Below are 19,046 nucleotides of genomic sequence, written 5' to 3'. Positions count from 1 at the left end.
AAATCATCTTTATTTATAGATATCCAAACTCATATAAGTAAAGAATGTATTTTCCTGGAATATAAAACAAAAAAAGACGGTTTTTGTTTTAAAAGTCTGAAGATTTACAACTGAACTCTAGTATCATTAAGTTGTATATTTTGATTAATATAATACCCGCTATCTAGGTATCATTATTTATTCTTACTTTCTTTTTTTACCAGATTTAATCATAACGTTTCAACGGTTTGGCAATACGATATTGCAAAACAAAGGTTTAATTTTGTTGTCCTCTACAGTTTGCTTCAAATGGGACATGTTGAACTAGCTTAAGGTCTTCAGCGTACCCGTTTATATATATGACATGACGTGAGATGCCGCATCTGATGAAAAACAAAAATGTTAAAAAGCGGCTTATAAAGTTTTGGAAGCCAGAACTAATGTTGAACTAATTAGTTGAAACTACATGTACAGTGTGTAGGGTAAATCCTGGTAAATACGGACATATTTTGAATGACGTTCCGTAGAAGCTTTCTGATAGGCAGAAGAGTTACATTATCTGTTATTCGTTGAGTAAGTATTTGTAAAAACATATTCCTCGGTCATTATTATCTGAACCAATACGTTTCTGGACCAAATTGTTGCGGTATTACTATTTTTTATGCTCCATGTAGAAACTGGAAAATAGGGACACAGTACTGAAAATGCGGACATTCGACAGAATTTCTTCAGTCTTAAATAAACATTAGACATAATCGTTCTCACCTTTAGATTTTACAAGCAGGTATGTTTACATTTTTCGCATGGGGGATTTCACGTGCTACTGTTGCACGTATGCAAGGATAACTCCATTAGGCACAAATTATGACAAGTTTCCCCCCTTTGCCAGCGAACACAGATGACTTTTCAAAAGTCGCCAATAATCATTCAAAATTCATAATAGTCAATATATAAAAGCTAGAACTATGTGTTGTTGTCATTTTTAATCAACAGATATTGAAATAAAAGCAAAAATGACAGAAAATGGGAAACCCACGGCAAATTTTTTCTAACCAAGGGAGGCAACACTGTTTATTATAGTCTATACTCTAACAGTAGGTTGTTTCCCGTATAGAAGGCTATTTTTAATATGGGGCACATATTCAATAGAAAATTTCTTAGAGTATTAGAAATTTTTTTTTTCTAGTTACGTTTGATCATATCTCATAGTTTTATTTATATAAAGTATACTTTTTAGTCATCGGGAAAAAGAAGGAATGATTGGGATAATGAAAAAATATAATAATATAATGAAAATTGTCAAAGAGGGGAGAGCAAAGGAAAATAATTATGTACTTTTGACAGGCTGAGATATTAGAGGTTTACACATTAAAAAGAAACAGATTAAATGGCATAAATTTAACATGATGAAGTGGCCTTGTAATTATGGCCCATATTTAGGATCAGGTTTGAAATTCAGCGTGTGTGCAATGATTATGAAATAGATTACACTTATTTTCAAAGAGTAGTTGTTTATTGTTATAAAATATTGTCAGTTTTGTGCATTAGAATAATGAATCTGGAGAAAATGTCTTTATTTTTTTAAATTGAATCTCTTCGATCAGGTTGTCCGTATTTTCAGTACTGAAAAAAAAGTCGTAGGAAAAATACGGACAATTTATTTTTTACAAATATTTATTTAGTTAATCATAAAATGTCTTGTGCAAGTTCATTTTTCAAAAAATAAATGTTATTTACGAAAAATCTATTTAACTTAAAGAGAAGGCTATACAATACATTCAAAACCAAGACCTCAAAACCAAGGAGACTGGAATACCTTCGATTTAAATGTTGATAAAAATAGCCTAGAAGCGTAGATGATTGGTTTAAAGAAAGGATATGAAGTCATACATACCTTATGACGTTATCACTGTTAGATATGTTCAAACACGAATATTAAAAGAAGTGATATAGGCATTAATAGACAAGACGGATGGTCAAGCGCTGACGATGATGATACGTATGTTACTCGCGTCCGTATTTACCGAATTGTCCGTATTTACCAGAATTTACCCTACTACATTTACTTCCCAGAGATTGGTTTAAATTTTGGCATGATCAAGAGATATTATAATACATAATTATACATGTTTAAGGGTGTATAAGGGAACAAGCAACAACCCACTGGAAAAGCGATCTTGGCTTATGTTGATATGTTGTTCAACTGACAGTTGATCGCTCATTAAGCGCTACAAGTGACTATAATTTAAATGCCATTAATATAGAAAATGTTCAGAAAATTCTTGTTCAGACACTTGAAATATGAAAGGACTGTAAAATTTGTACACCAGTGAGTTAGCAAGTATATTTGTCTTATTTAGGGCAAAAAACTTTTTTTGAAAAAGTATCTGTTTTTGGATCAAACCTGATTTTTTTTTGTACATTAGAAATTAAGGCCATTTAAATGTTTGATTTTTAAAAAGTTATTCAGGGACCAGGTACAAATAACATATGTACAAATATTAGTTACAATTTGCCCCACTTTTACCTTTAAATGATCAAAATTAAGAAATGGTAAGGTTAAATGTTTTTGTAACATTTCGAAATAAAATGTTCTCTGTATCTATCTTTAAAAACAGAAATTGATCATTTTTAGCTTGACTATTCGATAAGAATAAGTAGAGCTATTGTAGTCACCCGAGCGTCGGCGTCGGCGTAACCACTTATGTTAAAGTTTTTGTAATAGTTTAAATATTTTCAAAGTCCATTGACATATGGCTTTGAAACTTTGCACACTTGTTCACCATCATTACCCCAACCTGTGAACAGGAGGAGGTAACTGTGTCAAGCATTTTGACAGAATTATGCCCCTTTTTCGACTTAGAATTTACGTAAAAGTTTTGGTAATAGTTCAAATATTTTCAAAGTCCATTGACATATGGCTTTGAAACTTTGCACACTTGTTCACCATCATTACCCCAACCTGTAAACAGGAGGAGGTAACTGTATCAAGCATTTTGACAGAATTATGCCCCCTTTTTGACTTAGAATTTACGTTAAAGTTTTTGTAATAGTTCAAATATTTTCAAAGTCCATTGACCTATGGCTTTTAAACTTTGCACACTTGTTCACCATCATTATCCCAACCCGTTAACAGGAGGAAGTAACTGTATCAATCATTTTGACAGAATTATGCCCCTTTTTTCGACTTAGAATTTATGTTAAAGTTTTTGTAATACCTCAAATATTTTCAAAGTCCATTGATATATGGCTTTGAAACTTTGCACACTTGTTCACCATCATTACTCCAACCTGTAAACAGGAGGATGTAACTGTATCAAGCATTTTGACAGAATTATGCCCCTTTTTGGACTTAGAATTTACGTTAAAGTTTTTGTAATACCTCAAATATTTTCAAAGTGAATTGACATATGGCTTTGAAACTTTGCACACTTGTTCACCATCATTACCCCAACCTGTAACTGTATCAAGCATTTTTTTTTACAATCAAGCACTAAGAATAGTCGAGCGTTGCTGTCCTACCGACAGCTCTTGTTAATGTTGGTGTATCAATGTCAAAACTGGTAACGATTTGTCCTAGTTCAGTGAAAATTCGCCCCACTTCTGTAATCATCATGTAACCATGTTCTTAATCTTTTTCCTTCAAGAATGTTTAAGTAAGATATATATTCTTTGTATTTACTGAAAAAGATAAGCTTTTCTAATTGGTGCTATGCATTGAAATACATTGTACTATGTACATCCTTTTTTATTTTAAGGCCTTCAGTTACTTTATAAATAACAAATTTCTAGTTTAAAAAAAACAACATAATATATATTTTAGCATACATTATATTACAAAATACCATTCTCAACAATGTATAGCAATCTGCATTCAGTAACAAATAAAATTTGGTATGTTTAAATTAAACAATTTATATCACTTTTTTATAACATTAATCTAATTTAATTCTTATAACTCTGAAAGTTAAATAAAGAATATACAAATGAGGTAAGTAATTGTTAGTTCTGTTAAACCTTTATTTTTCTTAATCTATCTCTAAATCAAATGCTATCTATAAAAAGTATACCAAAAAAAGCAAAATATACCAAAACCATCAATATTTTTCAATCCAAATGAATAAAAAAATGTTTAATATTAAGTGGGTCAAATCATCGTTAAAGTGGAACGAATTGTTAGTGGGGCAAATCGAAATATTACAAATAGTGCCATCAGAATTTGTCCTAGGTTTGCTATGAAATGAACAAAACATATAAAACAAATATTTATTTTCTATTTGATACATGTGTCATTAAGTACATACTAGTAAACTTCCGTTAATGTTAATATATACTTGCCTTTATTACTTAATACTTTATAATTACAAATGCATGAGGAATGTTCAACATTCAATGTTCATCATTCCTCATAATTATAAAGAATTAAGCCGTAAAAGTAAATATAAAATATATGATTAAAACAGTCATTGGGATAAAAATGGTCAAGCTAGGGGTCATTTTGTCTTAAATGAAATACTTTGACTTTTATAGGAAACAAACTAAAAAAATATCTCTGCTCAGAACACATTATCAATTGATCCTATCATGGGCATTGGTATAACTACTTATAAGTATTTGAGCCACGTCACGACAAAACCAAGTGCGTTTGCGACTAGCATGGATCCAGACCAGCCTGCGCATCCGCGCAGTCTGATCAGGATCCATGCTGTTCGCTATCAGTTTCTCTACTTGTAATAGGGTTAGTAAGCGAACAGCATGGATCCTGATCAGACTGCACGGATGCACAGGCTGGTATGGATCCATGCTGGTAGCAAACGCACTATGTTGGTTTTGTCGTGACGTGGCTCATTTCTTGATTTTTACAGATCTTTTAAATTACGGAAAGTTTAAGTTCCATGGTGTATTTCTATAATTTGTTTAATTTTTCATGTTTTAGGAGATGTTAATCCACATTACATGTAAAGTTGGTAACCATGGTTAGCATGGAAGATTCTTTCTGTACATTTTATACGTATATGGAATGGAAGATCAACTTGTAAAGGGTAGTATACGCAGCTTACCACATGGTCAGATGCAAAACATTAAACGTATGTTTGAAAAACAATGTGATCAGGACAACACAATATCAGAACAACTTGGAGAAGCAGAACCTGATGACACAAACACAGGTATATGTACAGATAGATTTAGATAAATAAATACTGTATAAGTGGATATTTTTGTGTCAAAAAGTTGACTTTTTGCGTGCGAAAATATATGTGAAAATATGATTCTTGAATTTAATACTCATTAAATAAGTAAGTTTATAGGTTAAGAATATGCCTGTTATTGTAATCGTTCTGTTCAGTTGTTTAATATCTTTATTATTTATATAATTACATTGGAAATATCCATTTTTTTTAAGTTTGATAAAGGACCTGATCACACATTTCTTTGTCATATTATGAAACATTGTTTTGTTATATGAATAACCTATTGTGTAAATAACACATATATTGTTTCATTAAAACATTTGTGATTTGTTTAGACCAAACTTAAACCAACAAGCAATGAGAAAAATTGATCTCAGTGCTTGAACAAATTTTCAAATGACAGAAGAAAGTTTGCCTAAAAAGAAATAATTTTTGTGTGATCAAATATTTGCGAATAATTTCAAATGTTTTTTCTCAATGAGTTACAAATTTTCATCAAAAACTGAAAAAATGAGGCAATAAAGTGTCTAATAAAAGTACCTCAAATTTGAAACAAATTGAAAAAATACGTGTAGTAGGTTATAAACACTGAGGCTTACAATTCTAATCTTTATATTCTTTATAGACACTAAATGAGAAAAAGGAACAGAATAAATACCATGATATTCAAGAACATGCGTACACACTTAAGATTTGTATTGTTACGTTATCCTTATTATACTTGAAAAACCATCTATGAATGAATGAGAAAATTATAACTGATAATGATAATTCACACAATTTTGATGATACAATATAAATATATGTTTTTATGTGGAGATAAACAAAACAATAGACATCTGTTTAAAGCATATGCTGTTTAAGGTTGATTTGATAAAAACCAACAATTTTTGTGCAAGTACTTGTGAGATTTAAACTTGAAAAGTTTACAAATACATGACTGTGTTAGTGTGTATCATTATCTAAAGTGGCAGACTTTCAATCGTCTCAAAACAAAGTTTATATCTTGATCAGGAAGTTTACCAGTATAAATATTGTTGTATTTCATAGTGTATTTCATTTCATGAAATATTTGTTTAACAATATATTCTTGTAACTGGACTAGTATATAATCATTTATCTGCATTCTTCCAGGATAACAATATAAAATGTAAAGGTATTTTATTTCCTCTTTGATAACTAATTTGTAGTTTGTGAATGATTATTAAGCTTGACTAATTATAAAGTTGGATAGTCACATGTACATTGTGTATGATAATTTAAAGTTGAAATATTTAATAAGGCCCTTGTTTCTGAATGGACAGGGTTGCTGACTTTGATAAATGTCCTCCCTTTACTGCGGGTTCACATCCCACCATATCTGAGCATTGTTTCATTTGAGGTAATCATCTTAATAAGCCTGCTGTTGATTGGTGCTGCTTTATGTTTCTTAAATAATGTACAGAGAGGCATGTGACATTCTTATGTATTAAAGTGAAATCTGTAAAAATCTGATATTCTGTAAAAATATTATATTGATACTTTGCATTTTTTTTAGATACAGTGGACATGGAACAAAATGAATCTTCATCTTCTAGATGGAGACAGCATATTTCCCCTACTCAGCATGGAGATAGAGCTAGCAGATCACCTATTCGAGCACAACGCCATGTCTCACCATCCAACCCTGAAAGTGGCTCCTACCATCCCAAACCTACGCCTAGAAAACACATAGACCACCATGGTATCTCTGGTATACAGGTGAAACAGTTTGGACAAATTGCCACCAGTGTAGCACTGAGTCCACCTGAAGATGATACCTACAGTGTGTCAAAGGTCAGAGACCAATTTGAACAAAATCCTCCTAGAAAATTTAGTGAGGGTAACATTAAAGTACCTCTCAAACCAAAAATTAAAAGTCCTAGTCCAGCCAGAAAGTTCGGTAACTCACCAAGTAGGGTTCCAGAGAAGAAATCTCCAGTGGCCATTAGAAAGCATAGTCCAGAGAAAAATTTAAGAGATGATCATGTGTATTCTAAAATATGGGAAAAAAAGTCCGGGACACCTGATTTGGATGTGCCAAATACAGAGGAAACTCATAGACCTGTTAGTGTTTTTGAAAGATCTAAAATGTTTGAAGGTGTAGGAAGTACTAATAATAATGCATCTCTTGCACAAGGAACCTTGTCCCCATCTAAACCCGTTAAACCACCTCCCCCTCTAAGAGAAAGGTCTTTTAGTGGGGGAAATTCAGACAATGCTAAACTCAACTCACAAGGGAAACCTTTACCACCTCGACCGCCTGTGAGGCAAAAATCAGTGAATGAGAAGTCAAAAGAAAAGCATTTAATTAAAGAATCAAATGAAAATCCATCAATTGTTCACTCACCTGTAAGTCAGCCTCCTCCACCAGTAAAACCAAAGCGCACTGGTGCACATGATGACTATATGAAAGTGAAACTTGAGAATCAAGCATCCGAGGGGAGGATAAAAATTGAAGAGACACAAAATGAAAACTGTGATAATGCATCAGTGACACAAACTAAGAATGTAAAAGTTGATTTTTCAAAAAGAGAACTTCCTGAAGTACCAGTATTAAACAAAAAGAAAAAGCCAACACGACCTCCCCCACCAAGGTCAAAGCCTCGACCATTTTCTATAGCTACAGACAGTGTAGATTTTAGGTCTAGTGAAGGTTCGGACTCTGATGAAATGTCGGATCATAACAATGATAAAGATGACAATCCATTTTACGAGATGATACCAGCACAAGCTTTCCTGAACAAACACAAGAATGAACAATTAAAACACTGGGACTTACCGCGGATTTCACACCCTGAACCAATACGCAGAAGTCTAAGTGCTGAATGCATACAAAAGGCTGTTGATGAAAAAGGTATGTTATAGTCTGATTTTATTGACCTGTCAATTATGAATACGTCATAGGACTCATTTAAATATTCGATCCCACTTCGGTTTGGTCCGTGTAGTTTACGAGAATTAATGTGGAGTATATTAGTCATGGATTGAAAGTCACGCCAGCTTAATGTGAAGGTTTTCGTTAATTCACAATAGGACAGTCGGTAAAGAGAATGCCTGATAATTGAGAGGTCTGTGGTTCGATCCTTACTGTTGCCATTGTTTTAGTACTCTTTCTTTATTTTTGCAGTATATTTTAATGGAACAGATTTGTAGTGTGTTTTACGGCATTGAAAAGACATTTATTGATTTTAATCTGTTTTAATTTTAACCATGAATTCTTAAAAAAACATGTTATTTAAAAAGAGTATATACATAACAAACTTAAGTAAAACATAATAAAAAAAAACGAACAACTTAAAATAATCATATATAGATTCAATAATGTTGAAAGTATTAATAAGATAAAAAAACATGGACCAACGCGGCCTCGAACTTAAAAAACGTGTGGCACTTAGATTATAAACTCGTGATTTACCCTATTGTGCTATAACGCTGAGTACACTCAGTTAAGATATACAAATTAAATTAAATTTGATCGTACAGCGTACATCTCACGGAACTTACCGAACATCATCCGAAGATTAATATACTGTGTGCATCGACCGTATAATCAGTATGCAATTGACAGGTTAATAAAACCAAACAATACTTAATTTGACAATGCATAACATGCTTATTAAAATGTAATATGTTAAATTGTTAACAATGAATACATTGTCTAGGCTCACTTGTATTTTTTAACAAATTCTTCACGAAATAAAAATACATCTCAATTTTGTGTGGCCTGAAATGTTTCATTATTTCATTTCACTCTAAGTGCAAATAAATTTGTAACTTCCTAAAATTGCAAGGAATTATGAGAATTGCAAAAAGATGTTTGTAAATTTACTTTTTTCCTTTAAATCATTTCTGCCATTGCAAAAGTGGCAAAACAAATTATGGAATCAAAGTTTTAAAGAATTTTATTTTTTATGCTATAACTTCATTAAACCAAACTGATAATCTGTTAACATTGCATAATGGAAATGTCCTGCTTTAAAATTTGAACTGATAATCATTACTTAGAGAGATTTTTATGTGGAGTTACCACTGTTATTTTGTAAGGTAACAAAATTTGTAGTGATGGCAATAAGTACAGATTTCATTCATTCTTCAAACATAATACTCAGTTACTTGGAACATTTAAAATGTAAATGACTGTATAATCATAAACAATTTATGTTTCCATTTCTGACAAACCCATTACGAGAATGAAGAAAATTTGTAATTCAGACTTAAGTAATTATTACACTACGCATATACATGTATATAGTTGTTTTGGTATGTGGTCGCAGCCAATTAATAATTATGCCCCCACACAGTGGGTGCATATAGCGTTGCACTTGTCCGTCTGTCCGTCTTTCCTCACTCACAGGAGAGTAATTATGTGGCTAGAGGGACAATAGGTAACTGTTCTTTCTCTTTGATGTCATTCATTCCGTAATGCTTTTATGTGGCTTTTTTCTTTTGTGTGGCTAAAAAGAACAAAAGAGAGAACAATAGAGTAGCCACATAATTACTGTCCTGTGACAACGTCTGTTCGTGGGTCTGTCGGTCCGTACGTCCCGAAATTTTGTGAACGCAACTCCTCTTAAACCGGATGGCAGATTTTGCTTAAACTTCCAGGGATGAACAACCTTAATGTGTAGCTGGTAGTAAAGGAAGGAATTTTTGCTGCGACCAAATTTAACAGAATTATGGCCCTTTGTTGATTTTTTCACTATATACTATGTAGAAATTTTGTGAAAGCAACTCCTCTTAAACCGGATGGCAGATTTTGTTTAAACTTCCAGGGATGAACAACCTTAATGTGTAGATGGTAGTAAAGGAAGGAATTTTTGCTGCGACCAAATTTAACAGAATTATGGCCCTTTGTTGATTTTTTCACTATATACCATATAGAAATTTTGTAAACAGGATCTATGTTGTTCGCTATCAGTTTCTCTACTTGTTATTGGGTTTGTAAGTGAACAGCATGGATTGTGACCAGACTGTGCGGATGCGCAGGCTGGTCTGGATCCATGCTGGTCGCAAACACAATAGTTTGGTTTTGTCACAGCACAGCTCATATAATTGTTATAATTATGTATGATTGTTTTACCAGGGAACGTAATTTATGTGGACCCAGATCAACTAGGTATAGGCAGCAATAAGAAAGAGTACGATATATATGTTGATACAGAAGGTTATGCCGTTCCACATCGCCTCATACGGAGGAATAATTCTACAGATGACACAAATGAGGTTTGTACACACATTCACAAACATTCTCTAAACATTCAGGACTGTATTTATATATTTATCTATATAATTATTTATATTTATGAGTATCACTGACTCACATGATCAATTTTGTTAGAAAATTTATGTCAACTGAATGATTTTGTATATACACTTGTTGTATAAAATTATAATTAAAGGTGATAATTATTAGTTATGTCATCCTACCAGCTTTGTGAGTTTTAAGTTTAATCCTATTATAAGATAGTTTTATTGATAAGAATAAGTACTGGAATATCATTCATTGATATCATTCATTTTAAGCGATACTTTTTAGCTCGACTATTCGATAAGAATAAGTAGAGCTACTGTAGTCACCCGAGCGTCGGCGTCGGCGTAACCACTTATGTTAAAGTTTTTGTAATAGTTCAAATATTTTCAAAGTCCATAGACATATGGCTTTGAAACTTTGCACACTTGTTCACCATCATGACCCCAACCTGTAGACAGGAGGAGGTAACTCTATCAAGCATTTTGACAGAATTATGCCCCTTTTTCAACTTAGAATTTAACTGTTAAAGTTTTTGTAATGTTCAAAGTTTATGGCTTTGAAACTTTGCACACTTGTTCAATGAGACAGAGGAGGTTCAAGAATTTATTTTTCAAATATTTTCAAATTTGAGTTTGCACACTTGTTCACATCATGACCCACTTACAGGAGGAGTACTTATAGTCCATAGACATATGGCTTTGAAACTTTGCACACTTGTTCACCATTATGATCCCAACCTATAGACAGGAGGTTACTCTATCAAACATTATGACAGTATCTTGCCCCTTTTTCAACTTAGAATTTACGTTAAAGTTTTTGTAATCCCTCACATATTTTCAAAGTCCATGAACATTTGGCTTTGAAACTTTGCACAATTGTTCACCATCATGGCCTCAATCTATAGACAGAAGGAGGTAACTGTATCAAGCATTTAGACAGAATAATGTCCCTTTAAGGAGTTATAATTTAAGTAAAAGTTTGCGTACCACCTCAAATATTTTCAAAGTCAATTGGCATATGGCTTTGAAACTTTGCACACTTGTTCACCATCATGACCCCCACCTGTAGACAGGAGGAGGTAACTGTATCAAGCATTTTGACAGAATTATGCCCCTTTTTCGACTTAGAATTTATGTTAAAGTTTTTGTAATAGTTCAAATATTTTCAAAGTCCATTGACATATAGCTTTGAGACTTTGCACACTTGTTCACCATCATGACCCCAACTTGTAGACAGGAGGAGGTAACTCTATCAAGCATTTTGACAGAATTATGCCCCTTTTTCAACTTAGAATTTATGTTAAAGTTTTTGTAATAGTTCAAATATTTTCAAAGTCCATTGACATATGGCTTTGAAACTTTGCACACTTGTTCACCATCATGACCCCCACCTGTAGACAGGAGGAGGTAACTGTATCAAGCATTTTGACAGAATTATGCCCCTTTTTCGACTTAGAATTTACGTTAAAGTTTTTGTAATAGTTCAAATATTTTCAAAGTCCATTGACATATTGCTTTGAAACTTTGCACACTTGTTCACCATCATGACCCCCACCTGTAGCCAGGAGGAGGTAACTGTATCAAGCATTTTGACAGAATTATGCCCCTTTTTCGACTTAGAATTTACGTTAAAGTTTTTGTAATAGTTCAAATATTTTCAAAGTCCATTGACATATGGCTTTGAAACTTTGCACACTTGTTCACCATCATGACCCCCACCTGTAGACAGGAGGAAGTAACTGTATCAAGCATTTTGACAGAATTATGCCCCTTTTTCGACTTAGAATTTACGTTAAAGTTTTTGTAATAGTTCAAATATTTTCAAAGTCCATTGACATATGGCTTTGAAACTTTGCACACTTGTTCACCATCATGACACCAACCTGTAGACAGGAGGAGGTAACTGTATTAAGCATTTTGACAGAATTATGCCCCTTTTTCGACTTAGAATTTACGTTAAAGTTTTTTGTAATACCTCAAATATTTTCAAAGTCCATTGACATATGGCTTTGAAACTTTGCATACTTGTTCACCATCATGTCACCAACCTGTAAACAGGAGTAGGTAACTCTATCAAGCATTATTTTTTACTATCAAGCACTAGAATAGTCGAGCGTTGCTGTCCTACCGACAGCTCTTGTTTGTCATCTTGATACTTGTTTGTTTTGGGTTTTTTGTTTGTTTGTTTTTTGTGGGTTTTTTTCAGTTTCTTAAGAAGTTGATAAATAACTGATATATAACTTTAATTAGAGAGTAAAATTTATAAAAACTAAGCTTGAAATTGACATGTTTTATTTATTTTTTAATGAAAAGTTTAAGATTACATTGTTTTGTTTAAGTGATTGAGTGGTACTGCTTTCTTGAAAAGAACTCTAACATATTTTTAATTTAATTTATCATTATTATTTGTAGTGGCATTTATTAGATGTTGAAGGCTCTTTTTCTGATAATGATCTGAGAGTAATTATATTTTGTTTTATTGTTTGGTGGTTGTTTACAGAAATACATGCATGGGTCTAGAGAGACAGGTGCAAATTAAAGTAGAATATCTTACTGTTTGTTCTATTCTTTAACCTGCTGGAATCAAAAAGTGATAAACCCTTTACCTCTAGTAGTACTAGTATAGAGCCAGGTCAGCCTGTACATACAGTCTGACAATGCCCAATACTATAAGTAACTCAAATTTTGTACAATGTACTTTCATATTGAAATTCTTTTAACTTTTAATGGATTGGTTCGAAATTCAAAGGAAAATCCTTTTTAGAAATTGAGTGAGTTTAGTGTATGGTGAACTGACATGATCTTGTAATAAGATTCTTGTAATAAGATAACATCAATAGAATGAATGAATTTTTGAATAGATGAAAAATAATTGCATATCAGGTTAAAGGATTTAGCACAGTTCACCTTTTCCTGTGGCATTGTAAGCTCGAGCATTTGCTGGATCCATGCATGGATTGTAGCTTAATTATCTATGCCTATATTCTTTAATACATGTATATCAAACCTGTATTTACATGAATCCAGGTAAGAATTAAAGATAGAGTATGGTAATCAGATAAAATATAAAAGTGTTGGAGTTTAAGGGATATATAGATATTTAATTAATGTCATAGTTATAAATGTAACTTTCAAATGTCTTTGTAAAATTTAAGATGGAATTTATACTTTATTAGTCCCCTACCGGTTTACCGGAGGGGACTTTAGGTTTACCCTCCGTCCGTCTGTCCGCCTGTCCGTCCGTCAGTCCGGCCGTCCGTCTGTCCGTCCGTCAGTCCGTCCGTCCACAAAACTGGATCCCGCGATAACGCAAAAAGTACTGAAAATATTTTAATGAAACTTGATATATGGATAGATGGCAGTATGGAGATTATGCACGTCTTTTTCTTTTCTTCCTATGTTGAAAATTCTGGTTGCTATGGCAACAAATAGACTGAAAATATGACAAATTTTACACATAAACTGGATCCCGCGATAATGCAAAAAGTACTGAAAATATTTTTATGAAACTTGATATATGGATAGATGGCAGTATGGAGATTATGCACGTCTTTTTCTTTTCTTCCTATGTTGAAAATTCTGGTTGCTATGACAACAAATAGACTGAAAATATGGCAAATTTTACACATAACCTGGATCCAGTGATAACACAAAAAGTACTGAAAATATGTTTATGAAACTTGACATATGGGTAGATGGCAGTATGGAAATTATTCACATCCTTTTCTTATCTTCCTATGTTGAAAATTCTGGTTGCTATGGCAACAAATAGACTGAATTTCAAGATTTCTGATTCTAGTTTTTAAGTTTTTTCACTATAAGTTCTTTATTTCTTAAGGTATTTTCTTCAAACTTTAAATATAAGTTGCTTGTCATCAACCACATCATATGTGACAAGGTTTACAACTCTATCACAAAATTTATTAGAATTACCTCCCTTGAACTTGAAATTTTCATGAAAAAAACATCGTTTTTTTAATAACTTCTTTTTCTGAATGTATCTACTTCAAACTTCATATAAATGTTTCTTATTGTCACTCAACATTTGTGAGTGTTCAATACTCTAGCAAGACTATTTCCAGAATTATGCCCCTTTTGAACTTAGACTTTTTTTTTTGAGAAATTGGTAATTTTTACTCCAACTTCTTCAATTATGATAGGATTTTAAAAATGTTATATTTTGATAACAGGGATGTTTAAAAAATAACTTTAGAGTGTCTTTCAGTCCGTCTGTCTTTACATAAAAACTATTTCCTGTGATCACTTTTAAAGAACTTTTTCAACAAATTTACTTAAAATAGGAACCTAAGTGAATTGCCAATGGCCCTTCAGAATGTTGCTTGGGCTCTTACCGGTAGGGGACTTATGGATTGCTTGCAATACTATGATAATTGCTTGTTGTCATCAGAATTCACCCCCTATAACTTGCAAATTCAAAAAGTAACACAGATATATAATACTAACAAAGTATGGCAGAAATAGAATATAGAAATACACATCACGGAAATTTTATTATAAAACAAAACGTTAAAGATATACTTTGCTCAAATTTCACATTAGAAAATATTGATAATTGCTACACAGTCTTTTTGTATACCGGTTTATAAAATTAACATGTTTGGACTTAACACAAAATAGATATTTTATGTTTAAAATCCTCAACACTACAGATGGTCACAATATGAATATACAGTGTCATTTAAAAAAACTGCCAGTTTTTTTTAAGAAAAGACCAACTTCACTTGTTCTGTAAAAGGGAATCCAGCTTCTCATGCATAAATTATGCATGCTTTTATTCAAATTAGACAAAATTAATAAGAATTTCATAGATTTCAATAAATTTCTGTGATTAAAATATCTTACTCAAGAATGAGCAAAGTATATCATTCTTTAATTATATAAAATTTATATATAACAATAATAAACTTATACTGATAACTTCCTGAAAAAATACTGGAGTGTGATTTGTGAGATATAAGTTTATTTAATGAATGTATAATATATATACAAGGAAGTTAAGATTTATATAAGAAATCTTTTAAACCTAAACAACCTCATAAATATTTAAACATTGGTCTAGAATGATGTACCATACATGTACACACACACACACACACACACACACACACACACACATAAATTTTAAATTTTTAAACAAGTGAGTTCTGTAAAATCATGTCTAGACATGCTGTCTTGGTGGGGTATCATGAAAATGCTCCTGTAACATTTTTATTATTATAAAACTGATTCTCTTTTGGTACCTATTTTGAAATGTGTCCAGTGCATCAACTAAATGTTATTTAAAGAATGTCTTTTTTTTCAACAAATACTCTGCTTCTAAATTATTATGTTATGAGTTCATGTTGTGTGTTTGTAAACAGGCTTTTCTGACTTGAATGACAACTTGAAAACAGTTTCCGGAACATAACTTAAGTTCCATTTGGCCCACAATATTCAAACTTCAAAGGATGATTGTCCATATTGGGTAGAAGACCCCTATTGATTTTGGGGTCACAAGGTCAAAGGCCAAGGTCACTATTACTTTAAAACTGAAAACAGTTTCCGGAGCATAACTTAAGGTCTACTTGGCCCACAATATTCAAACTTCATTGGATAATTGTCCATATTGGGTAGAATACCCCTATTGATTTTGGGGTCACAAGGTCAAAGGTCAAGGTCACTATTACCTCAAAACTGAAAACAGTGTCCAGAGCATAACTTAAGGTCTATTTGGCCCACAATATTCAAACTTCATAGGATGATTGTCCATATTGGGTAGAATACCCCTATTGATTTTGGGGTCACAAGGTCAAAGGTCAAGGTCACTATTACCTCAAAACTGAAAACAGTGTCCAGAGCATAACTTAAATTCCATTTGGCCCACAATATTCAATCTTTATAGGAGGATTGCTATTTGAAGGAGGTAATACTTTATTTAATTTATGTAATGTCTTACAAATGACAAATGCTTCATCCTTACAAAGACAAAACAAAACACTTTCGGGCATATAATGCTCCGCCTAGCGGTGCTCTTGTTTTCTTTGTAAGGATTCTTTCAAGCTAGGTCAGAGGTTCTACTAGAATTGCTGAATTGTACTTGAAATAATGCAAAGAGGGGTCACCTTAGGTCTTCTTTCACCAGTAAAACTTGAGAGGTATCTTACTATCACCTCCACATGGTCAATGCCCATATCACTTTATACCCAGTCAAAATAAAATAAAAAAACAGGTGAAATTTCCAGATCGCATCAGCAATTCAGATCCAACAGATCTCAAAAAAAAAGGATCTTATTTTATCATAAAATCAAACTGACCACTTGAAACTTGAAAAATGGAACAAAATTGGTGTACTCTTAATGTCTTTATGTTCAACATTAAGTTACATGTTAAATGTATTGTTAACACAATTTCTTTCAGTGAAGAGGGTGACTTGTATACTTCATGTACCTGTAAAATAATTATAACAATATATCCTGAAATAAAAGTAACACTGAATATACATGTTTAACTGCAGCACTTTATGTGTTAACCTGTGACATAGATTAACCAAAATTAGTGAATGCTTAATTGGCTATCATCAGGCAACACATGTGATCACTGATCACTCTTGTTAAAAGTAGATTTTTGTATTCTTTTATTTGTATTATTTGTTATAACATGCCAGTATCTATATGTAATAATGTACTAGGATATAACATCATATTACAATATGAAAATTACATGTATAATTATTTACATGAAACAATTAAGATTTCTAAGAAACACATGAATACTTAGAACTTATAAATTCAACAATTCAAGTAATGAGTAAGGGAAAACCCCCATTTTGGTTGTAACATATTTCTAAAATACTAGATTGAGAGGAAATACTTGAAACTGCTCATCTTACGTTATGGTAGGCTTAATTTATTAAGCTTTTTTTTTTCATATATAGAAATTGTGATGTGTTTTCACCAACCTTGATCTATACCAGTGATTCAAATGGATTATCTGAGCAAAGGATTATAAAACATTTGAACATCCTCATGTTGTGACTAAATTTGATATTAAATATTCTAACAAGCAGAATAATCATCGTGACAGGGACAATCTTAAGCTTTCTTATTTTATTGTTATAGTCTGATTTTATTGACCTGTCAATTATGAATACATTATAGCATTTATCTAAATATTCGATCCAATTTACTATTGTGCTATAAAGCTAAGTATAATTATGTGAGTGACACAAATTAAACTAAATCATATCTTATAGTGTTCATATTACGGAATTTACCAAATATCTATCAAAGAATAATACAGTGTGTGTATTGACCATATAATTAGTATGCATTTAATTGACAAGTTAATAAAATCACACAATACTTTGCATTGTATCTGAACTATGCTGATAAAACTATTTGGATAGATTGATTGTTTTAACAATGGTATTGTTTGGAGTTTCTCTATATGAAAATAATTGAAACATATGTAGTGATTCATTTTATTTACAATTACTTTTCTTTAATTACAGTTACAGGAAATGACCAATTAAATTGTCCTAGGCAATATAAGTTTATTACTTATTAAATATTTAAAACAAAAAATAGCAATTTTTATACAAGAATAGCTAAGTTCTATTGTTTGAATATTGTGCTGTTGTTGTTTTTTCAGCCTGTGAAAGCAATAGGTGATCGAGTAAAGTCAAAATTCCGTCGGTTTAAGAATTTGTTCAGCGAACAAGACAAACCAGCCCCTGAGAAATCCTCGACCTCAGATCGGGGCAGTCAAAAACGTAAAGTAGATGCAGTATGTATCTTTTTGTTTTATAACTTGTTTAACAAGAACATAAAATTGAACATTGTTTAAACCATCATGTATAAAAAGAAAAGGAAAAGAAAAAACATTAAAAAAAACAATTATTTTGAAGGAGACTAATGAATTATTGTAAAATTTTTAATCCACTTTCAGTGAGAAAACTTCTTTCTTTTCTTTGTGAAAATGTAGCAAGTGGTTAATAAAACATATTTTTATCTTAATTTTTGGTGTTTTTTTAAGCTTTTATTTTAAACACATCTCATGTAAATTATAGGTATCTTAATTTTCTATGCCTTTACAGTCCTATATTAAAGTGTTTAAAGCTAAATATCTGCTGCAAATGTATTTTTTGGTTTTGAAAAAGAATACTTCTAAAATACTTGTATGAAAGAAGTATGTTTGTATATTTTCCTAAGAGTGAATAACACATGTAGGATGCTACATGGTTGAAATCCTATACGAAATAGTAGCATAATATTTTGTTCCTGAACCATTTTCTTCTGTTTATGACTGTACAATATTCATATGTTTTGAATAAAAGAGACATAATTTTTCCCAAAATCAAGAGGCTAAGGCCTCTTCCCAATTAAGTGAGAAAAATCACTGCTCTTTTGAGAATTTACTATAATATCATGAGAGCACCTAGTTTTACTGTTTATAAAGATAAAAACAATCAACACAGGATAAGGTTTTAGGTTTCTTTAATAATGATTACATTTATAAAGATAAAAATATTTCATAAGATAAAGCTTTATATCATTTAAGAAATCTATTCAACACAGAAAATTATATTTTAAAGCTATATTTGTT

General features: G+C 31.7%; 1 protein-coding gene across 7 annotated transcripts in view; it reads left to right on the top strand.

Moving 5' to 3' along the window:
* LOC132724716 (uncharacterized) overlaps window positions 1–19,046 on the top strand; it is a 40,611-nt gene that overhangs the window by 156 nt on the left and 21,409 nt on the right. For 2 of the 7 annotated variants that reach the window (XM_060709655.1, XM_060709651.1), the window contains exons 1-6: window positions 66–167; window positions 4,916–5,147; window positions 6,709–8,046; window positions 10,276–10,415; window positions 12,855–12,902; window positions 18,093–18,227. In XM_060709655.1, coding sequence (XP_060565638.1) covers window positions 5,000–5,147; window positions 6,709–8,046; window positions 10,276–10,415; window positions 12,855–12,902; window positions 18,093–18,227 — 1,809 coding nt within the window. In that variant the 5' untranslated portion in view covers window positions 66–167; window positions 4,916–4,999. Of the gene's footprint in view, window positions 1–65; window positions 168–4,915; window positions 5,148–6,067; window positions 6,328–6,708; window positions 8,047–10,275; window positions 10,416–12,854; window positions 12,903–18,092; window positions 18,228–19,046 lie in introns of those variants that run through there. The other 5 variants (XM_060709653.1, XM_060709652.1, XM_060709654.1 and 2 more) reach the window with 4 other exon arrangements.

This window comes from Ruditapes philippinarum, unplaced genomic scaffold, assembly GCF_026571515.1.
Source record: "Ruditapes philippinarum isolate M1 unplaced genomic scaffold, ASM2657151v2 ctg978_1_1_1_1, whole genome shotgun sequence".
Classification (NCBI taxonomy): Eukaryota; Metazoa; Mollusca; class Bivalvia; order Venerida; family Veneridae; genus Ruditapes; species Ruditapes philippinarum.
This window is presented reverse-complemented; position numbering and strand designations above follow the sequence as displayed.